At 49.6% G+C, this 24,238-nt stretch overlaps 1 protein-coding gene across 1 annotated transcript in view; it reads left to right on the top strand.

Moving 5' to 3' along the window:
- The window catches only part of LOC103078861 (solute carrier family 22 member 11), a 45,847-nt gene that overhangs the window by 3,868 nt on the left and 17,741 nt on the right, over positions 1-24,238 (top strand). The window contains 7 exon segments of the mRNA XM_007462052.1: positions 658-741; positions 743-801; positions 904-1,076; positions 2,559-2,705; positions 4,249-4,364; positions 6,414-6,628; positions 8,337-8,445. Of these exon segments, the coding sequence (XP_007462114.1) occupies positions 658-741; positions 743-801; positions 904-1,076; positions 2,559-2,705; positions 4,249-4,364; positions 6,414-6,628; positions 8,337-8,445 (903 nt within the window).

The raw sequence follows: 24,238 nt of genomic DNA, 5'->3' as shown, positions 1-24,238 counted from the left end.
GGAGCCTGAACAGCGAGGCAGGAGGTGGTCCAGTTTGCGCTTTCAGAGGACTGGCTGCCGTGCCGCCACTTAGCCGTCCCCAGGGGCCACCCACACCGGGAGCCAAATCGCAGTCAGTCTGAGGGTCACCTGGTGAGCCTGGGGTCAGCGCCAAGTGTCAGCCTTCAGACCTCACCCCAGATCTGGGGCGCGTGTCCCTGCTTCTGGGCACTGCTCAGACAGGCAAGGCCAAGGTTCGCCCACATCTCTCCAGTCTGACTGACGCATACTTTAGCTAAATGCAGGCAGTGGCTCAGGCTAAGCCACTCGGGCTGAGGGCCCTCCGGTCACAGGCATGGGGGAGCTGCCTGGGTCACCCAAGGCCATGTGCGCTTAGCCTCCTGCCAGGCTCCTCCCTTGTTCAGTGTGTCCTCGTGAATCCCTGCATTTTACAGATGGAGAAACTGTGGCCCAGAGAGCAAGGCGTCTGCCATTTTTATAACAAATGCACTCTGTACGTGGTCCTAGGAGATCCGAGAAGGAGGTGCTGCCTGCACTGGCAGGTGCTCCGGCAGGTGCCCCAGCCTCCTTCGGCCCTCCGGCGGCAAGTCCCTGCCTCTATGCCCAAGTCCCGAGGGCCCCTCTCCAGGCCCCCACTGTGCTTGTCTCCCGAAATAGGCTTGGGCGGAAGCCAGTTCTGAGCTGGCGCTGCCTGCAGGCGACGTGGCCAGCATCAGCCCCATCGTTGCCCCCAATCTCCTTGTCTACGATTTTTGAGCGCTTTGGGATTGTCTGGCATCATCCTGACCTCGACAACGCTCAGTGGATCCCTTGATCACCTGCCCCAGCCCTGTCGGGGAGGGGAGGAGGGGGCTCAAGGCCACTGCATGTGGCCCTCACCTGCTCATCTGCATCACCTTTCAGTGGTGGAGTGGACCACGATCTGCACGAGGGCCGTCACCATGACGACCCTGAGATGCACCTACAGCATTGGCCAGATAGCCATGGGCAGCCTGGCCTTTGCCCTGTGGGACCGGCGAGCCCTCCAGCTGGCCTTGTTGGTGCCCTTCTTGGTCATCTTCCTGATATCCTGGTCAGTGCAGCTGGGACCTTTTCCCTTGGGGAGAACATCACTGAACGGGAGGGGGACCTGGGGTGAGAGGGGCCCTACCACTCTGGCTGGCCATGGTTCCCAAGGTGCCGAGACCATGGAAGAGAATGATGTGAGCAGACCCCACTGGGGAGAGACATCTTGGGGGCTCAGAGTTCCAGGGTGGGCATTTCAGCCAGGGGTCCGTGGTTCCCTCCAGCCCACTGACCTCCGGGCCTGAGGCTGAGGCTCTTCCCTCACATTGGCACCAGCACCCACACACCCACCAGCTTCACTCCCTCACATCACTTGCCCAGCCTGCGGACCTCCAAGTCAGGCATTGGATATGGAAAGATATTATCACTATTATTTTCGGTGCTGCGAAAATCCCTGAGGTCTGGAAATACCTTCTTGGGTGGGGACTAGAAGAAGAGATACAGGGAAATAAACACAAATTCCTGTCCTCATAAGTTCTCTTGTGCCTGTGGGCCAGAGTTGAGCAGGTCTGCTGTGGGGTGTAGATAAGACTAAGGACTCATTCATTCATTCTCAAATATTTATTGCACTCCTGCTCTGTGCCAGACTTGGCTTTAGGCACTGGGGACCCATCGGCAAATAAAATAGATCATAGATCAAAAGTCACCGACTACATGGAGGTTTATTGTTTCAACAGGACCAGGAAGAAAGGAGGAAGACCATCCCATAGTTACACTGATGAAGCCGCCCTAGTCACACTGATTGGGTGCATCCAGGTGCTGTTGGTAACACCAGATGTATATCCACACTCCTTCTAATGAGCAAGATGATGTTATTACTGCCATTTCCAGATGAGGGGCTGAGGCCCAGCGAGGGCCAGTGACTTGTCCAAGGCCACGCAGTCACTGCGTGCCAGAGGCAAGATTTGAATCCAGGCAGGCTGACTCTTGTAAACGCCTCGTCAAACTGCCTCCAGAAGTTTTTCTTAGCTTCCCTGCAAACAGGGTTGAGCTCCTGCGGGCTGGGAAAACCCTGACCCTTTCAAAGGGGAGATGCTTCTCCCTGCCCATCTGCCCCTGAGGCTGGGAAGAAGCCTACTACTTTCATAAAACCACTTGATTCTGGTTGGGGATGTTTTAAATGTGTGTTTTTTTTTTTTTTTAAATGCAGCATGATGCAGGATTTCTACCATAGAAATGACCCCAGAATCACCCCATGTCCAGGCAGCCTGTGCGCTGGATGAATGTGAGGCTTGGGCGGGCAGGCTCCTGGCAGCAGGGAAGCCAGATGGGGTGCCAGGGAGTGGGGGCTGGTGAAGAGGGCAGCCAGGCGTTGGGACTCATCTTTATTCTGAGACCATCAGGGACTTCCCAGCCTGGCATTAGTGGTGCAGAGGGAGAGGCGGCTGCCTTCTCCCCACTCCTGTTGCAGCTGGCAGGTCTGCTGCCCACCACCCCCTCCCCACATGACCTGGGGGGAGTGCCCAATCTACACGAAGAAAACAAAGACCCAGCCAAGCACCTGCTTCTTTAACCGGTGGCTGCCAGAATCCGCCCGATGGCTGATTATGGTGGGCAAGACAGACCGAGCACTTCAGGAGCTCAAAAAGGTGGCCAAGATAAATGGCCACAAGGAAGCCCAAAAGACACTGACTATAGAGGTGAGATGCTGCTATTTGTGATACAGTGTGGGACATGACCCAGGGAAGGACATCCACTGATGTTTTATCATTATTATCACCAGCATCATCCCAATCTGCTCCAGCACCACCTCCATCTACACAGCCGTACCATCAAAACACCACCATGGACATCACCATCACTGTTGTCAGTTTTGCCATCTCTATCATCACCATCACCATAATCATCATCACCATAATCATCACCGTCAACCCCACCATCATCATCACCACCATCACCATAATCAACACCATCATCACCACCACTACCATCACCACCACTATTATCACCTCCATCACCACCACCACCACCACCACCATCACCACCTCCATCACCACCACCATAATCATCACCACCATTATCATCACCATCATCACCATCATGATCACCACAACCATAATCATCATCACCATCATCACCCCCATCACCATCACCATTATCACCACCATTACCATGTCCACTACACCCACAATCACCACCACTGTCATCATTTCTACACAAACACCACTACCATCATTACCACCACCAATCATAATAATAATACCACTAATACCAACACCATCATCAACAGCATTACAACTCTCCATAGACCCCCCATTACTATTACCACCATCACCACCACCATCATCACCTCCACCAGCATACCATACAATTGACTTCACCTTTATTATCACCATCACTACCAATACCATCATTAACATCACCATCAACATCTCTACAAAGCATCACCAACACCACCACTATTACTGTCACCGTCACCTGCACCACCATCATTGCCGTCCTCATCACCACCGTCCCATCCCCAGCTCCACCACAGCCACCATCAACACCACCAATAACAACAATACGACCATTATCAACAACAGCACACCCACATCACCATCTCTATTATTCATCACCTTAATCCACATATACTGCTCACTTACCTCACGGGGCTTCTCAGCGTATTTGGGGAAACAGGATGTGCTTATCTGAAGGTACCTATTTCAAGGAAGTAGGTGTGGGAGGATGTGCAGACAGAGACCAGAGGACACAGAGCTCCCTGGGGGCAGAAGGATCAGGGAAAGCTTCCAAGAGGAGGTGAGCTAGAGCTGACCAGGACTGAGCTGAGCACAGGGCAGTCTGGGCCCGGGGTGCAGGCAGAGACCGGGTGGGTACTTGGGAGGATCCAATGGCTGGAGGGCGCGTGCGCTGATGCCAGCCAAGAGGAGTGAGGAGGGCTGGTAGGGCTTTGCGGAGTAACTGTCAAAACCTTCCTGCAGCCTGCGGCTCAGAGACTAGAGCTGGGACACAAGACCTGCTCCTTGGTTCTGAGTAGGGCGACCGGGTCTGCGGAAGATAGCTCAGCTAGGGGCCAGAGAGAACCCTTTCTGCCCTCAGGCCATCCGCTCCCCCAGGGCTCTCCAGTCTCCAGAGGCCAAGGCCAGGCTCTCCCTACCACTCTGCCCATCCGGACACCATTCCCGGCACGTGGGTGGGGCAGGGCCATGACCACAACATTCACTGCCCCCATCATCCCTGGAGGTACTGATGTCCAGCATGGAGGAAGACGTAGCCTCTGCAGAGTCCCGCCAGTCAGGGCTGGACCTGTTCCGTATGCTCGCGCTCCGCTGGAGAAGCTGCAGACTGTTGGTAGTGAGGTATGCCATCCTGAGCATCCCTCCCGAGGCTAAGGAGGGCGGGGTGTCCAGCGGGAAAACAGCCCCTACAGGCCTCATGGGGTACATTTCTGGCCAGAACAGGCAGCTCCCCCAGGAGGCAGGAGCCTAGCAGGTGGGGGAGACAGAGTATGTACAGATGTGATCGGGAGGCCAGCTTGTGCAGGAAGTCAGCTAGACGGCAGGGCTGGGTTGTGGTCCTGGGCAGGGTGCCAGGGTCAGGCTGAAGCCCAGGGCAGAGGCAGAGCCAGGTCCTCAGAGCCAAGGGACCAGCAATAGCTGGAAAGGATCACTGGGACTCACCCTGACAGCTGGACTCCTAGAGGGTGGCAGATAAGTTCATTTATACCCCCACTTTACAGATGGGGAAAGAGAGGCTGGGAGAGGCAAGAAACTTGCCCAAGATGACAGAGCAAGCATTTGAACCCAGGCTGAGATACCTCCTCGTCCTGCTCTCTGACCCTCGAGCCCCACATTGAGCGTGGACTCCCCATCCCGCCCCAGGAGGCCCCACCTCCCAGGGGTACCTGGGACCAGGAAAAGGCTCCTTAAGACAAATTCAGTTTAAGTGACTTCCAGAAGAGTGGATGGAAAAATGAGGGTCAGGTTTGATTGGGCCTTGATCTTGAAATAAAACTCAAAATTAGGAAAACATCTATTTTATGCTATATTTAAGCACATATGGGTTATAACGGCAAATACATGCTACATCTCAGACAGAGGATGCTTCTCTCTCTCTCTCTTTTATTTTTTTGCTTAAGTTTTTTTTTTTTTTTTTTCCCCCTGATAAATTAGGAGTGCCCAGGGCCACTGAATGTCCAGGGCCATTCTTTCAAAAACCATCAAGGATTCCTCAATTCTCCCAGGGGCCACTCTGCACTCTCTGTTATTCAAATCACAGGCTGTGAAGCGGCCACCCTCGTGGGTTTTCTTATTTCTGTTAACCCAGTTGTTACCGGCTAAGGCTCTAGATACCTACGGGTCAGCCGCTTTCAGCTCCAGCCTGGCCCTTGTCAAGTCACTTTCACAAACTTCAGGAAGCTCTGCGTTTCTGCAGGAATCGCAGCTTTTCTCTACAGTTGTTGGCCTGGTGGTGCCAGATGTCTCCGGAAGACGTCAGTCAGGTGCCGCTGAAGGGGAGGGTTGGGAGAAGCAGGGATGGGGACAGATTGGAAAAGTGGTGGAGAATAATTTCCCACCAAGGCCACTTGTGGAGCCAGATTCAATCTCCAAGGTGTAGAAATTCAGCTACTGTAAGTTCAGCTACTCAGGAGCCTGTGTCAGGGGGTCCCCTGGGAAGCCGACTTTGAGTTGGAGGTCCATGAGCAGGAAGTTCACAGAGGGGGCTCTAGGGATCACCTCTCATGGAAGCAGAGAGGGGCCAGGGAGGGCAGGAAGCAGCAGGGGCAGGGGAGAAGTCGTGGTGATGCCGTCACAGCCAGGCCCCAGCCTGGGGGCCTGGGAGCTGGGGTGGCCCTTCTGAGTCATCTCTCTGGACCGTGTAGACCAGCCATGGGATGCTCTCCCCAGCTGGGGGGCAGAACTCCCTGGGCACTGAAGGGGGAAGGCCAGCATCCTCCACTGAGACCCCATTCTATTATTAATCCTATGTTTCAAGACAAACAAACGCGTCCAGAGAGGGCCAGGCAGAGACTTGCCCAGGTCCATGGCTAGTAAAGTGGGACCCAGATCATGGTTCCCGGCCACGACTGGGAACAGGAAACAAAGCCAGAGGGTGCTAGAGCCTGGCGAAGGGGCAGGTCAGCTTGACCCATGTTTTCCTGCTGGTTGGTAGAGAGGGAGCCTAAGAGGCACCCCACCATGGCCGACACCCAAGGCTAACACCCAAGGCCCACACGTGGAATGGATGGGGCCACTGCCCTCCCCACCCTTTCCTGGGACAACCTGACCCCGGGGAGATGCATCCTGCACTCACCAGGCTGCCCGGGGGTCTGGGCTGGTGGTGCTGTCCTGGTGAGGCCCCGGCGTAGGTGATGGTGCAGGGACCTGACCTCTGGATTCGCCCCACAGCTTGTCCCTCACCCTCTCCTACTATGGGCTAGTCCTCCTCCTGCAGAACCTGGGGAGCAGCATCTTCTTCCTCCAGGTCCTCTTTGGAGCCGCGGACTTCCGGGCCCGGATCAGCACCACGTTCCAACTCAGGTTCTTTGGCCGCCACACGACCCTGGCCGGCTCCCTGGCTGTGGCTGGCTTTGCCATCCTGGCCAACATGCTGGTCCCACAAGGTGCAGCCAGGGCAGCGGGAGGGAAGGCTGAGGGGCTGCCGGCCCGGGCGCCTGCTGGCCTGTCCACTGCACCACACCACCACCAGCCTCTTCCCCTCCCCCGGCCCCGAGGATGGGCAGGGGCCACTGCGCCCCGGCTCTGCCCAACACCATTACTGCCACAGCCCAACCAGCCCCCCACCCATTTTCCTGGGGAAACTGAGGCTCAGAGAGACTAAGCCAGGTGCCCGAGATCCCTCATCAGCAAGCAACAGAGCCAGGCCTGGACCAGACTTCAAGCCAGAGGCCAAGTCTGCAGTGGGAAGACAGGTCCGGGAGGCTGAGAGGGGCTCCAAGTGAGGCAGGAGAGGCACCAGGCCGAGTGTGTGTGGTGTTTCCTCTTGTTAACTAAGCGAGAGGGGAGACTTCCTTGGCGGTCCAGTGGTTAGGACTCTGCACTTCCACTGCCGGGGACCCAGGTTTGACCCCATGTTGATTCCCACATGGCCAACAAAAAAAGAAGCAAAAGGGGGCTTCCCTGGTGGCTCAGTGGTTAAGAATCCGCCCACCAATGCAGGGGACACGGGTTTGAGCCCTTATCCAGGAAGATCTCACATGCTGCGGAGCAACTAAGCTGTGCGTCACAACTACTGAGCTGCACGCCACAACTACTGAAGCCCACGCGCCTAGAGCCCATGCTCCACAACAAGAGAAGCCACCGCAGTGAGAAGCCTGCATGCCACAACTAGAGAAAGCCTGCGCACAGCAACGAAGACCCAACACAGCCAAAAAATAAATAAATAAATAAATTTATATTAAAAAAATTAAAAACCTCATACTGCAGATACTATAAAATGTGGGTGCATTAATGACACAAAAAAATCTGTATTAAAAAAGAAAAGAAGAAGCAAGAGGCAGAGCACTGGGGAAGCTGGGATGGGCCCTGATCTCACTCTTCTTTCTGACTGAGGCTGTGAGGCCCCAGAAACCCTCTCCGTGTCTCATTTTATTGCTCAAGGTGGGTGACTGGGGAGGGGCAGGGACAGGTGTCCCGTGGTGGCAGCAAAGCCAGGAGGGAGGCAAGAGAGGACCAGCTGCTGGGAGGGGCGGGGTGAGGATGGAGAACCAGTCAGGAGCCCAAACTCTAAGTGAGATGCAGCGCTCTGAGAAAAACTCCAAAGACGAGCACTTGAGAGTTTATGACTCTTCCCAACCACGTGCGGGAAGGGAAGTGAGGCCCAGGCCCACCGCTGGCTTACGACCTGCACCCTGGCTTCCCAGCTAAGGCTCCCTGTGGAAGCAGGGGCCTCACAGGCAGGCTGAGGGGTGGTGGGAAGGAGTGGTGGGAAGGCTTCTGGGTAGCTGGGCACCCCAGGGCCCCTGCTGTGGGCCTGGGCCTGGCATGACCCTCTCCTATGAGGGAAGAAGCACCCTCAGGGCCCAAGGAGCCCTGGCACTGTCACCCCTCGAGTGCCACCCGCAGCTGCCCCCAGGCTCACCAACCCCAGACCTGGCTGGGTTCTTGCTCTGCACCCCACCCCTGGCCCACCCACCAGGATGTCATCCTGCACTGCATCACCACCTGGCCTGGGGCAGCCTGGCACCGGGTCACACTGCCCGGGACCTGCTTTCAGCCCAAAGCAGCCTTGTGGGAGAACCCAGTCACTCTGCTCCAGGCTCCTGGGGACCCTCCCGAGCAGACCCCACCCTCACCCTTTCCTCTGCCTAGATCTTCAGAACCTGCATGTGATCTTGTCTGTTCTGGGAAAGGGATGTTTTGGCATCAGCTTAACCTGCATCATGGTCTACAAGCCGGAACTCTTCCCAACTTCACTGCGGTAGGCTGGGCTGCCGGCTGGGCTCAGGAGGGGCCGCCAGGCCTGGGGCGGGCGAAAAAGGGACACCCCTGTGAGGGCCCATGGTGAGGGTAGAGAGAGGGGCTGGGCACCCAGGGACACACAGCAGTGGGAGAGGGGGACCCAGCGCCGACATGGAACCGAGCAGACGCCCTGGAGTCCTTCCCCCAAAGGCACCTGCTCAGCCAGGGCCTCCGCAAACAGCCTCTCCCCAAGAGTCCAGGCTTGGAGGCGGCCCCACGGAGAGCCTTCGGGAGGCCTCTGGACTGGAAACCGCTTCGAGCCACACAGCTCTCTGCTCAGGTGAAATCTTATAAGAGCCCTGGTGAGGAGACCAAGAGCTACCCGGGGTAGTGGGGACTCTGCTTGCCTCCCACTGTCCCCTCTCTGCCCCAAGAGAGCCCCAGGTCACCTCCTCGGAACCCAGTGGTCTAGAGTTAGACCACCCCTGCACTGGACAGTTGGGTAGACTGAGGCTTAGGATGGCCAAGGATTTAGTTGAGGAGCAGGGTTGGACCCCAGCCCCCAGAGGCCTGGCCCAGCCTCACCCACGGTGCTCACTCACTCACTTGTCCACTCTTTCTTTTTTTTTTGACACACATTTATTGATTTTGTTGACTGGGAGCTCCGTGGCCTAGCGGAGACAAGCCTCCAAATTACCTGAGACCAGGGAGAATAGGGTGGGCTCTAGAGAGTTCCCATGAAGGACTCTGGATGTTCCCAGGAGGCAGAAGCCCCTTTGGATGGGAAAATCTAGGTGGGCTCAATGGAGGAGGTGGGGTTGGAAGAGCCCTTGAGGAGGGCGACTCCCATAGCCCAGCTTTCCCTCCCCTGGCCCAGCCAAGTAGCCCCTCTGAAGTGGCAGTTGTGACAGGGTCCCAGCCCTCCTCTCTACCCACAGGATGACAGCAGAAGTCTTCCTGCGTCCAGCAGGTCAGCAGGGGTCCCCTTCCTACGGTGTCATCCCCATCGTTTCCAACCTCGTTGTCCTCTTCCTCCTGGACACCTGGGGACTTCTACTCCCTGACACCATCCAGGCCCTGGAGAGACAGTGAGTGACCCATGGCCACCCTGGGAGTGATGCAGCTGCGTGGGGCTGCAGATACGGTGGCAGGTCCACCACAGCCCGGAGACAGGAGACGTCCTGGGCAGAGAGGTCAGGAACAGGGCCGGGCTGGTCATCATGACGACGCCCGCAGCTCGAGCTTGTTCAATGCCCAGAGCATTTCCGACACCATGCTCAGGGCAGCATGTTTCTGAAACCATTTAATCTTTACAACAACCCTGCTAGGAAGATACTATTGCTCTCCCTGTTTACAAGAGGCTCAGAGAGATGAAGTGACTTCTTTGAGGCCTCACAGGTAGAAGGAAAATGTACTGGTCAGGAGCCCGGCTCTGCAGCCAGACTGCCCAAGACTGAATCCCTTGCCTACGCAGGCAAGTGTCTTCCCTCTCTCATCAAACTGACACAAGAAGAAAAAGAGATCCTCAACAGTTCTCCTTAAGGCTTCCTGAAAAGGAGCCCAGGCCCAGACAGATTATCAGGTGTCTTCCCTCGGGCCCTCCAGGAAAAAAACCATGCTATTCTCATGTAGTTCTTTGAGAGAATAGGAATGAAGGAAAGTTCCTCAACTTTCTTTTATAGCCAGAATCACCTCTAAGTTTCCACTTCCTCATTGGTAAAACAGGTGTTAAAAACAAACAGTGTAGCTCAAAGAGTTGTATTTGGGTTTCAGTGAGTAATTATATGAGAGCACCAAGGACAGTGCCTGGCCCACAGCACGTGCTCCGTAAGTGTGGCTGCTGTGTCTCAGGTGAGAGGGTTCGTAGGCAGCCCTCCTTGCTAAACAAGAGCCAAGATCATGATAATAGTAATGATAACAGTGGGGACTTAGTGAGCCCTTATTGTTTTAATACAGCATCTGATTTGATCCATGCAACAAGCCCACAAGGTGCTGTTCTGTCCAATTTCACTGTCAAGGAAATGGAGACACAGAGAGGTTAAGCAAGTTGCCTAAAGACACCCAGCTAAGAGACAGGAAAGCTAAGACTTAATTTACTCTTTCACTTAATTCATTTTTGTTGTGTATATACTACATTTCAGGCACTGTCCCATGCTTTGGGTAACAGCCATAAATAAAACCCTAATCTCATAGAGCTTATATTCCCATAAGACTTGACCCCCATTTCTGCCCTCCAAGTCTCAGAGCTGTAGCCATCACGGCACACAACTGCTCTCCCTTTTCATTATTCTAGGAGGTCAGCAGCAGTCAGGGGCAGCCAGCGAGAGGTGGTCATTACAGAAACCACCTGGTTCTAGAAATTCTGCCTGCGGGAGCCCCTTGGGCCAAAGATCCCTCTGGTGGGAATTGCCTCTTCTGTGATCAGAGGGTGGAAGCAATTTGGGCAGCCTTGAGGGTTTGGTGTGTCTGAGCTGGCAGCACAGCTGTGTGCTGAGGCTGAAGGCCACATCACCACTCACTTCTGCTCCCCCTGCCCCGCCAGACTCTCCACCCACCTCAGCATCGCAGGACGCCCCGGCAGACAGACACGCCCAACATGGCTGCCCCCAGGTCCACTTCTTTAACACAGTGGTTCTCTCCCTTCCCTGCCAGGATTCGTCTTCACACCTTCACTCAGCCACCCACTTCTTCTCACTTCTCAGAACTTCTCACCTTCCAGCTTCCAGAGTGGATCGTAGGGCAGGGTCCAGACAGACCTGAGCTCCAGTCTTTCCTCTGCCACTCACAGTCTTCATCAGTACAATGGGACTCATGGAACCTACCTCCCAGGCTGGGTGACAAGGTTAGCAGATCTTAGCACAGACCAGATTCCGACAAATAGAAGCTGCTACCAGAGCTGCCAGGAACAGGCAACCAGGTGTGCCTTGCCCCCGGGCACCAGTAGACGAGGCACACGGAGCTGAAACCCAGCCCAGGCTGCGCCAACTCAGCCACTTACCCTAATAGGGGCTGAATTCATTCCAAGCAAGGGGCTGTTTTAATCACTTCCTGTTTACCCCCATTGGTGAGGGAGGCCTCCTGCCCTGTGGTTATGTGGCTTTAGGGAAGGCCCAACCTAACACTGCACAGATAAGATGGACAGCAGTTTGCTAATCACGTAAACTCACAGCCAAGGGAGGTCGACACTGTGTACCATGCAGGCTCACGTGGGTTGCACTCAGAAGAGAGAACCACCAAAGGCTGTGGGAGGTGGGCTTCGTGGTATCAAGAAGGTGGCGGGGGGACCCCTGGTTCCACAGGACCATGTGATTGGCTTGCTTGAATCATTCCACAGGTTGGCAGGGACCTGACCCCCACCTCTCAGGGATGACAAGACCCCCCAACCCCCATGAGAATTGTTGTTGGCTGGGGTACCTTACCCACAGGAGCAGAGTGGGGAAGGGGACCTGCAGATAAACCACAGAGACCCTCCAGGTTTCACCAGATGTCAAGGCAGCACAGAATATTAGGCCTTAATTTTAGGCCTTATGCTTCGGGGCAACCCTTCTGTGTGTCTATCTTGAGGGGTCACCTTTTCCTAATTCATGCAGACCCTCCCTATACAAGCAGCAGCCCAGGCTGTTAAAACGAGGGGATCATTGAGGCTGATCACCTATTTTAAATGTAAGGAAACTAAAGCCCAGAGAGGTGAAGTGACATGCTCAGAGTCACACCGCCTAACCCTGCCTGACTCCCAGTCCAGGGCTCTTTCCCGAACACCCGGCTCCCCGCCCTCACCTATACCCCTCCGTGCTCTGATACCTGCAGCACTGTCACAAAGTTACACCCTTCCCTGGAGATCCAGACACTTTAGACAACTCCCCACTCTCCTTGGACAACTCAGAAACCTCAAACCACAGTTCCCCATCCCATTTCCCCTCTTTCACACCTGATGCACACCAGACCAATCAAACCCAATTCAAATCAAATTCCCTGTCTGCTTAAAACCCTCTGGTGGCTTATGATAAAGATCATACTTCCCCCACCAATGAGCCCCTACGGGTCCCCAGCCTTACTTCACATGTAATAAATTTAAAAGGATTCAAATCACGCAAAGTATGTCCTTGGATTGTCACGGAATTAAATTAGAAATCAGTAACAGAGGCATATCTAGAAAACCTGTTCAAACTGAAAAACATACTTCTAAATAACCATGGGTCAAAGAAGAAATCACAAAGGAAATTAGAAAATATTTTGAGCTGGATAAAAAAAAATTTAAATCATGTGTCAGAATTTGTGGTGTGAAGATAAAGCAGTGATTAGAGGAAATTTTATATAGTTAAGGGCTCACACTAGAAAGGAAGAAAGTGAGAGGGCAGACAGCAGAAGCAAGAAGAACTACAATTCTGCAGCCTGTGGAAGGAAAACCACATTCACAGAAAGATAGACAAGATGAAAAGGCTGAGGACTATGTACCAGATGAAGGAACAAGATAAAACCCCAGAAAAACAACTGAATGAAGGGGAGATAGGCAACCTTCCAGAAAAAGAATTCAGAATAATGACAGTGAAGATGATCCAGGACCTCGGAAAAAGAATGGAGGCAAAGATCGAGAAGATGCAAGAAATGCTTAACAAAGACCTAGAAGAATTAAAGAACAAACAAACAGAGATGAACAATATGATAACTGAAATGAAAACTACACTAGAAGGAATCAATAGCAGAATGACTGAGGCAGAAGAATGGATAAGTGACCTGGAAGACAGAATGGTGGAATTCACTGCCACAGAAGACAATAAAGGAAAAAGAATGATGAGAAATGAAGACAGCCTAAGAGACCTCTGGGACAACATTAAACACAACAACATTCGCATTATAGGGGTCCCAAAAGGAGAAGAGAGAGAGAAAGGACCAGAGAAAATATTTCAAGAGATTATAGTCGAAAATTCCCTAACATGGGAAAGGAAACAGCCACCCAAATCCAGGAAGTGCAGAGAGTCCCAGGCAGGATAAACCCAAGGAGAAAAATGCCAAGACACATAGTACTCAAACTGACAAAAACTAAAGACAAAGAAAAATTATTGAAAGCAACAAGGGGAAAATGACAAATAATATACAAGGGAACTCCCATAAGGTTAACAGCTGATTTCTCAACAGAAACTCTACAGGCTAGAAAGGAGTGGCACGATATACTTTAAGTGATGAAAGGGAAGAACCTACAACCAATATTACTCTACCCAGCAAGGATCTCATTCAGATTCGAGGGAGAAATCAAAAGCTTTACAGACAAGCAAAAGCTAAGAGAATTCAGCACCACCAAACCAGCTCTACAACAAATGCTAAAGGAACTTCTCTAAGTGGGAAACACAAGAGAAGAAAAGGACCTACAAAAACAAACTCATAACAATTAAGAAAATGGTAATAGGAACATATATATCTATAATTACCTTAAACGTGAATGGATTAAATGCTCCCACCAAAAGACACAGGCTTGCTGAATGGATACAAAAAAAAGACCCATATATATGCTGTCTACAAGAGACCCACTTCAGATCTAGGGATGCATACAGACTGAAAGTGAGGGGATGGAAAAAGATATTCCATGCAAATGAAAATCAAAAGAAAGCTGGAGCAGCAATACTCATATCAGATAAAATAGACTTTAAAATAAAGAATGTTACAAGAGACAAGGAAGGACACTACATAATGATCAAGGGATCAATCCAAGAAGAAGATATAACAATTGTAAATATATATGCACCCAACATAGGAGCACCTCAATTCACAAAGCAACTGCTAACAGCTATAAAAGAGGAAATCAACAGTAACACAATAATAGTGGGGGATTTAACACCTCGCTTACACCAGTGGACAGATCATTCAGGCAGAAAATTAATAAGAAAATACAAGCTTTAAATGACACAATAGACCAGATAGATTTAATTGATATTTATAGGACATTCCATCCCCAAACAGCAGATTACACTTTCTTCTCAAGTGCACATGGAACATTCTCCAGGATAAATCACATCTTAGGTCACAAATCATGCCTTGGTAAATTTAAGAACATTGAAATCACATCAAGCATCTTTTCCGACCACAATGCTATGAGATTAGAAATCAATTACAGGGGAAAAAAACGTAAAAAGCACAAACACATGGAGGCTAAACAATACATTACTAAATAACCAAGAGATCACTGAAGCAATCAAAGAAGAAATCAAAAAATACCTAGAGACAAATGACAACGAAAACACGATGATCCAAAACCTATAGGATGCAGCAAAAGCAGTTCTAAGAGGGAAGTTTATAGCTATACAAGCCTACCTCAAGAAACAAGAAAAAATCTCAAATAAGCAATCTAACCTTACACCTAAAGGAACTACAGAAAGGAGAACAAACAAAACCCAAAGTTAGCAGAAGCAAAGAACTCATAAAGATCAGAGTGGAAATAAATGAAATAGAAACAAAGAAAACAATAGCAAAGATCAATAAAACTAAAAGCTGGTTCTTTGAGAAGATAAAATTGATAAACCTTTAGCCAGACTCATCAAGAAGAAGAAGGAGAGGACTCAAATCAATAAAATTAGAAATGAAAAAGGAGAAGTTAGAACAGAAATACAAAGTATCATAAGAGACTCCTACAAGCAACTCTATGCCAATAAAATGGACAACCTGGAAGAAATGGACAAATTCTTAGACAGGTATAACCTTCCAAGACTGAACCAGGAAGAAATAGAAAATATGAACAGACCAGTCACAAGTAATGAAATTGAAACTGTGATTAAAAATCTTCCAACAAATAAAAGTCCAGGACCAGATGGCTTCACAGGTGAATTCTATCAAACATTTAGAGAAGAGCTAACACACATCCTTCTCAAATGCTTTCAAAAATTTGCAGAGGAAGGAACACTCCCAAACTCATTCTATGAGGGCACCATCACCCTGATACCAAAACCAGACAAAGATACTACAAAAAATGAAAATTACAGAATATAGATGCAAAAATCCTCAACAAAATACTATCAGACAGAATCCAACAACACATTAAAAGGATAATACACCACGATCAAGTGGGATTTATCCCAGGGATGCAAGGATTCTTTAATATATGCAAATCAATCAATGTGATACACCATATTAAAAAACTGAAGAATAAAAACCATATGATCATCTCAATAGATGCAGAAAAAGCTTTTGACAAAATTCAACACCCATTTATGATAAAAACTCTCCAGAAAGGGGGCATAGAGGGAACCTACCTCAACATAATAAAGGCCCTATGCAACAAACCCAGAGCAAACATCATTCTCAATGGTGAAAAACTGAAAGCATTTCCTCTAAGATCAGGAGCAAGACAAGGATGTCCACTCTCGCCACTATTATTCAACATAGTTTCGGAAGTCCTAGCCACGGCAGTCAGAGAAGAAAAAGAAATAAAAGGCATCCAAATTGGAAAAGAAGAATTAAAACTCTCACTGTTTGCAGATGACATGATGCTATACATAGAGAATCCTAAAGATGCCACCAGAAAGCTACTAGAGCTAATCAGTGAATTTGGTAAAGTTGCAGGATATAAAATTAATGCACAGAAATCTCTTGCATTCCTATACACTAACAACGAAAGATCAGAAAGAGAGATTAAGGAAACAATCCCACTCACCTTTGCAACAAAAAGAATAAAATACCTAGGAATAAACCTACCTAAGGAGGTAAAAGACCTGTACTCAGAAAACTATAAGACACTGATGAAAGAAATCAGTGCTGATACAGATGGAGAGATACAACATGTTCTTGGATTGGAAGAAACAATATTGTGAAAATGACTCTACTACCCAAAGCAATCTACAGATTCAATGCAATCCCTATCATTTTACCAGTGGCATTTTTTACAGAACTAGAGCAAAAAATCTTAAAATTTGTATGGAGACACAAAAGACCCCAAATAGTCAAAGTAGTCTTGAGGGGAAAAAAACGGAGCTGGAGGAATCAGACTCCCTGACTTCAGACTACACTTCAAAGCTACAGTAATCAAGACAATATGGTACTGGCACAAAAACAGAAATATAGATCAATGGAACAGGAGAGACAGCCCAGAGATAAACCCACACACATATGGTCAACTAATCTATGACAAAGGAGGCAAGGATATACAATGGAGAAAAGACAGTCTCTTCAATAAGTGGTGCTGGGAAACCTGGACAACTACATGTAAAAGAATGAAATTAGAACACTCCCCAACACCATACACAAAAATAAAGTAAAAATGGATTAGAAACCTAAATGTAAGACCAGACACTATAAAACTCTTAGAGGAAAACACAGGAAGAACACTCTTTGACATAAATCACAGCAAGATCTTCTTTGATCCACCTCCTAGAGTAATTGAAATAAAAACAAAAATAAACAAATGGGACCTAATGAAACTTAAAAGTTTTTGAAAGCAAAGGAAACTACAAACAAGATGAAAAGACAACCCTCAGAATAGGAGAAAATATTTGCAAATGAATCAACCGATAAAGGATTAATCTCCAAAATATATAAACAGCTTATGCAGCTCAATATTAAAAAACAAACAACAACCCAATCCAAAAATGGGCAGAAGCCCTAAATAGATATTTCTCCAAAGGAGATATACAGATGGCCAAGAAGCACATGAAAAGCTGCTCAACATCACTAATTATTAGAGAAATGCAAATCAAAACTACAATGAGGTATCACCTCACACCAGTTAGAATGGGCATCATCAGAAAATCTACAAACAACAAATGCTGGAGAGGGTGTGGAGAAAAGGGAACCCTCTTGCACTGTTGGTGAGAATGGAAATTGATACAGCCACTATGGAGAACAGTATGGAGGTTCCTTAAAAAACTAAAAATAGAACTACCATACGACCCAGCAATCCCACTACTGGGCATATACCCGAGAAAACCATAATTCAAAAAGACACATGCACCCCAATGTTCATTGCAGTACTATTTACAATAGCCAGGTCATGGAAGCAACCTAAATGCCCATCGACAGACGAATGGATAAAGAAGTTGTGGTACATATACACAACGGAATATTACTCAGCCATTAAAAGGAACGAAGTTGGGTCATTTGTAGAGACGTGGATGGATCTAGAGACTGTCATGCACAGTGAAGTAAGTCAGAAAGAGAAAAACAAATATCATATATTAACACATATATGTGGAACCTAGAAAAGTGATACAGATGAACCAGTTTGCAAGGCAAAAATAGAGACACGATGTAGAGAACAAACGTATGGACAGCAAGGGGGTAAAGTGGCTGGGTGGGGGGGCGTGTGGGATGGGATGAACTGGGAGATTGGGATTGACTTATATGCACTAATATGTATATAATAGATAACTAATAACAACCTGCTATATAAAAATAAAATTAAATTAAATTTAAAAATTAAAAAAAAAGATTTTAAATAAAAAGAAAGCAAGAAAATCTCGGGACTTTCCTGGTGGTGCAGTGGTTAAGAATCCGCCTGCCAATGCAGGCGACACGGGTTCGAGCCCTGGTCCAGGAAGATCCCACATGCCGTGGAGCAACTAAGCCCATGCACCACAACTACTGAGCCTGTGCTCTAGAGCCCGTGCTGCACAACAAGAGAAGCCACCACAATGAGAAGACCGTGCACTGCAACGAAGAGTAGCCCCCGCTCGCCGCAACTAGAGAAAGCCCACACGCAGCAACAAAGATCCAACACAGCCAAAAATGAAATAAAATTTTAAAATTAATTAATTAATTAAAAAAGAAAAGAGGAACAGAGCTGGACAACTTATGTTTGATATAATAGAATCAAGAATTCAGGTAGAGCCATGCATAAATGATTAATTGATTCTCAGTCAAGGTGCCAAATGAATTAAATTGGGAAAGGATAATCTTTTATGGCAAATGATGCTGGAACAGTTGGATAGCCATAGAAAAGAAGAGAAAAGAAAAAAGAAAGAAAAGAAGAAAAGAAAAGAAAAGGAGAGAGAAAGAGGGAGGGGCAGGAAAGAAAGAGAGAGAGAAAGGAAGAAAGAAGGAGGGAGGAAGGGAGGAAGGAAGGAAGGAAAAGAAGAAAGGAGGGGAGAAGAAATTCAACCCTACTCCGCACCGTATGCAAAAATGAACTTTAACTTTTTATTTATTTATTTATTGGCTGCGTTGGGTCTTTGTTGCTGCGGGCGGACTTTCTCTAGTCGCGGTGAGCAGGGGCTACTCTTCGTTGTGGTGCGCGGGCTTCTCATTGCGGTGGCTTCTCTTGTGGAGCATGGGCTCTAGACATGCGGGCTTCAGTAGTCGTGGCTCACGGGCTCTAGAGCGTAGGCTCAGTAGTTGTGGCGCACGGGCTTAGTTGTCCCGCGGCACGTGGGATCTTCCCGGACCAGGGCTCAAACCCGTGTCCCCTGCATTGGCAGGCGGATTGTTAAGCACTGCGCCACCAGAGAAGTTCCCCCAAAATTAACTTTAAATGTATCATAGACCTAAACATAAGAGTTAAAATTATAACACTTTTAGAAAACAGGAGAAAATCTTAGCCCCCTTGGGCTTGACAAAGATATCTTCAATGGAACACAAAAAATAAGCTATAGAAGAAAAAAATGATATATTGTATTTCATAAAACAAAACTTCTGCTTTCCAAAGAGACTGTAAAGAGACTGTTACAAAAATAAAAAGGCAAGCCACAAACTTTGGAGAAGACATTTGAAAAATCTATATTTGACAAAGGACTTCTATCTAGAAAAGATAGAGAACACTTACAACTCAACAATAAAAAAAGATCATCCAATTTTAAAACAGGGCAAAAGGTTTGAACAGATGCTTTACCAAAGAGGAGCTAGGGAAGATAAATAAGCATATGAAAAGATGCTCCACACCATTAGGAAGATGCAAATTAACCGCAAAATGCCACCACACACCCAAGAAGGGCAAAAATTTAAAAGACCAAGTGTTGGTGAGAATGGAGAACAGCATGGCAGTTTCTTAAAAACTTACACCTATGCCAGCCGTATGACCCAGACACTCCACTTTTTTTATTTACCAATAGCAATGGGAGAATTTGCCCACTTGAAGACATGCCCTTGAGTGTTCACAGCAGCTTTATTTGCAACTGCCAAAATCTGGAAACAACCCAAACGTCAGTCAACAGATGAACAGGTAACAAATTTTGCTATATCTATACAATGAAATACAAATTACATGTACTTTTATAACATGTTAGAAAACGCAAACTAATCTTTAGGGACAGAAAGCAGATTAGCGGTTGCCCAAGACAGGGGGAGAGGAGGGAAGGAGGGATTTCCAAGGTGCAACAGGGAATCTTTGGGGTGATGGATATATTCATTATCTTGATTATGGAGGTGGTTTCACAGGTGCGTGGATATGTCAAAAAACATTAAATTGCACACATTTTTTGTAAACTTAAATAAGTACAGTCAATTATCCTCAAGAAAACTGTAATTAAATTTAAAAATTATAATCAAACAAACACTCATGTATTTAAGAAATCCGGCCTTGCAAGTACTCAGCAGCCCCCTGGGCGGCCCCCCGACCTGTGACCCAAGGTAACCGCTAGCCTACATTCTCGTATTTTCCTCATAAATGTGCCACCTACTCACACATCCCTCTACGGCATGCTGTTTGGTGACAACAGCATGGAATCCGGTAGTCTTCAACCATTTCTTTCAACAACAGTGTTACGTGTTTGAGATACAACCTCGTCGACGGTTGATCGTGGCTGTGGTTTGCTCCTTTTCTCCCCTTTATTCATTCATTAAGCTTGAAAGCAAACCTCAGGCAGCAACGAATCTGCAGGGGGACAGCTCCCAGCTCAACTGAGGCCACAGGTGCTTGGCAGGAGGCCAGTGTAGCCCAGGGGCACGAGTATGGGGGACAGAGTGGGCTCTGGGGTCACGCAGGTGGCAGGGCTCAGTCCCTAGGGCCAGTGTCTGTGAGGAGGACTGTTGACTCTACTCTTGGTGAGAAGGGGCCATGCAAGGCTTTAAGTGGAGGGCTGATGGGATCTGACCTGATTCTGGAAGATGCTCTGGCTGGGAGAAGGGAATGGGTGACCAGGCGGGGCACTGGGGCAGGGACACCCATTCAGGGCTACTACGCCCGGGCAGGAGGTGACTGGCTCGCCTGGGGTGCCAGCAGTACCCCCTGGAGGAGTGGTCAGGGAAGTGGGGGCGTGATTTGCAGGAAGAGCCCTTCGGATTTGCTGAAAGGTTAGGAGTGGAATTTGAAAGAGGAATTGCCGAGGAGACTTTGTGCGGTGTGTCTGAATGACCGCCTGGCGGCGTGTTACTGAGACGGGTGACGTGTTTTCCCCTAGGGGAGAGTGAGGGTTGTGAACTCACACATCTGGGGAGACGAGGCAGGTGGAGAACCCAGTGGGGGTGGGGGCCGTGACCACCCAGACCCAGCCACTGCCGCCCTGGAGCTTGTGAGCCCAGGGCTGCCAATCAGTCAGAGGTCACAATTTTTATGTGAAATCTCCAAAATGCTCAACGTTGGCTCAGTTGCTGAAAGCAACAGCATTTGGGCCACAGCGTCTGGAGGAGGCAAGCCACTCTCTTCCAGCCTCACCAGCCTGGATGCTCAGCTCCTTCCCGAGGCCATCCTGACCGCCAGCTGGGGGCCCCCGCCCACCCCTCCCTGTTGCCTCCACACCCTCTTGGTTTCTTTCATCACCCTTAGAATCTGTCTTCATGAGATTAGTGGTCGGGGAGCCAGTAGAGATGTGGCCCCTCCCTCCACCCTGCAGGCTGCAATGCCTCTGTCTTGTTCTCACCACATGCCCAGAGCTTTGCTCCAGGGCCCACCCAACTCAAGGTACCCAATAATTGTTTGTTGGGTGAATGAATGACGAATGAATGAATGAATGAATGGGAGAGAAGAGAGTGAGGAGGCCGAAGAGAACGTCCCGTAGTTCAGTGGGGTTTCCATTCCGTTTGCCTCCACCTACCAAAAGCCTGACCCTTCCTGGGGTCCATGGGGACAGCCCCAAGCACCCCCAAGTTAGAGTGTGGGCCCACCACCCATCCACAAACACCCCCTTTCCCACCCCCTCCTCCTGGCACAGATGTCAGAACTCGCTACCCGCCCACGCCCCTCCCTCCCCATGGCATCATCGTGTTCTCTGGGCCCTCACTGGGTCCACCAAAGCCCTCTCCTGGGACATTTCTAAGGAAAATGGAGAAAGAAAATCAGCCCTCTTTGGAGGTGGAGCAGGAAGAATTGACATCCTGGGGTGATGGCTGCCACGCTTCCCCCTGTGTGGAGGAAACAGATCTGCAGCAAGAATGAAGCCAAGAGAGAAGTGGAAACAAGGGACAGAGGAGGGATGCACCCCCAGGCCCCCAGTGCAACTCTCTCCCTCGTCTCATGTGGGCTGGGGACAGTGTTGGTCCCAACCCAAAGCCCGGCGATGCTGCGCTGGGGTCCTGGGCCTGGCACAGAGGGTGGGGGCAGGGCACCCACAGGAGCCATGCGTGTCCCTTCAGGCTCAGTGGGTGGCAGGGGCCCTGCTGAGGCTGTGTGCCCAGCTGGGTCCCTGAGGAGGTGCTAATGGAGCACCAGTTACACGTGCCCTCACAGCTGAGAACTGACTTCTCAGGGGTACAGCTGTCTTGGCTTAGGAAACTCCCTTGGCTAGGTCACATGGGCCAAGGTGAGACCCTGAGGACACCAGTTTTTGCAGGAGAAACAGCAGCAAAAGAGAAGACAGGATGATCCTGGGGCGGGAGAAAACTGCGGAGAGAGGGTAAGGCGGAGGCTGCCCAGTGAACCCAGAGGCAAGGGCATCCAGCAAGCAAGGCTGTCCGGTTCCACCCGGGCATGTTCTCATGGCTACAGGAAAACATGCCCTCTGTCTCCTTAAGCCTCTAGGATTTAGGCAAATGGTGCATATGTGTGTGAGCACGTGTGTGTGTGTTTGTGTAAAGAAAGGCTGGGGGCTGACATTCAGTTTCCAAGGTACAGACCCAGCCAGGATAGAACCATAGGAAATCATAAGCCCGTGGTAGACAGCGACTCCAGCAGGACAGGAAGTAACCAGGAGCCTGGAAGCCCCACCTTCACCCTCCCCGCAAAACCCTCCTTCATTTCGTTCAAATAGCACAGATGGGGAGAGAGTCCAAAGGTCCAGACCCCCTGACATCTGCATTACAGATGTTCTTCCTCAAAAAATAAGAGTTCTTTGTTAAAACTGGCAAGCAACATCAGTTATATGTGAAAAGATGAATCACATTTTGTCTTAGATTTACACCAGCCTCACTCCATGGTGTACAGTTTAGTGCCTGTCCTTCAAACATCTATCCCTGCCTGATCTGACCCTGGACCGAACCCCACTCCTTATGAGCCCTTCTCAAGTTGGTCTCTGGGGTTCCCTATGTGTCTCCCACAGTCCTCATGGTCAAAAAAAATGATGATGATGATGTTGATGATGAGGATGGTGACATTAATAACAGGCATTCACTGCTTGTCAGGGACTGTTACAAGTGATCTACATAAACTTATTTAGTCCTCACAAAGCTTTATGAGATCAGAACTATTATCACCCCCATTTTACAGAGGAGGAAACTGAGGCTTAATGCCTTTTCTAAGGCCACACAGATTGGGCACAGCAGGAGTTCAAATCCAGACAGCCTACTCCCGAATCTGTGTGAGTAACCATCAAACCACACTGCCTCTCGTTTCAGGAGAATTCAGGGGTTTGTTAAAACCATGGCCAGCACTGGCTACTCTGATCTCAGGCTGTGCGTGTCTCATCCACAGAAGCAGAAAAGAAAGCTTCTGACTGCACGGTGTGTTTGCACATTGCCGGCCAAATCCTGCCACCGTGTTTTACAGTGAAATGAGAGGGATTTTGCCAAAATCCACGCACGGTTTCACTTACACACCCCGCAGCTTTTCCTTGCATCCACCTAAAATTACTCTTCTTAGCAATAGGCTACAGGGCTTCCCTGGTGGCGCAGTGGTTAAGAATCCGCCTGCCAATGCAGGGGACACAGGTTCGAGCCCTCATCCAAGAAGATCCCATGTGCCGCGGAGCAACTAAGCCCATGTGCCACAACTACTGAAGCCCTCGCACCTAGAACCTGTGCTCTTCAACAAGAGAAGCCACCGTGATGAGAAGCCTGCTCAACACAAGGAAGAATAACCCCGCTCGCCGCAAAGCCCACGCGCAGCAACAAAGACCCAACATAACAAAAATAAATAAATTTATAAAACTGTGGTCCCCAACCTTAAAAAAAAAAAAAAATAGTCTGCAACTCACAAAATCAAAGAGCGCTCTGCTAGAGGACCAGGCGTTCCTAAGAATGCAGCTAAACCAGCATATGACTTACTCAGTAAAGATGTTGAAATCCTAAAGGCCGAGAACCAGGGGGGCCAGCAGGGGTGGTCCGGACCCCTGGAACAAGTGTCCCGTGGCACAGGTTCCAGGGAAATCGTGCAAGTGCTGGGGGGGCCAGCCGTTTACATCCAGCCTTGTTAAAATGTGCCAGCTGGTCGCTGCCAGCTGTGGTCAAGACCCTGCGCAGAGCGGGGCAAAGTTCATCCTGTTTGAGCGGCTTGCATTCTGACGAGCCTTATTCGGACTGGCTGGTTAACATCTCCCCATTGAATTTTAACGTGAAATATCTTTTTGACGCAGCAAGGAGAGCGAAGTCCCTTTGGTGAAGGCAGGCTAAGCTTGCAGGAGTTGCCAGGCACGTGCAAGGGAAGGGAAGGAGCCGGAGCCACGGCTGCCCAAAGCTCTCCTTGACCTACTTAGAGCTGATCTGTTACATGGGCCAGAGGAACCCCGGGGAGGGGGAGGGGAAAGGGG

Source organism: Lipotes vexillifer, unplaced genomic scaffold, assembly GCF_000442215.2.
Source record: "Lipotes vexillifer unplaced genomic scaffold, Lipotes_vexillifer_v1.1 scaffold1129, whole genome shotgun sequence".
Taxonomy (NCBI): domain Eukaryota; kingdom Metazoa; phylum Chordata; class Mammalia; order Artiodactyla; family Lipotidae; genus Lipotes; species Lipotes vexillifer.
Note: the sequence above shows the minus strand (reverse complement) of the source record. Positions and strands in the feature narration are given on the sequence as shown.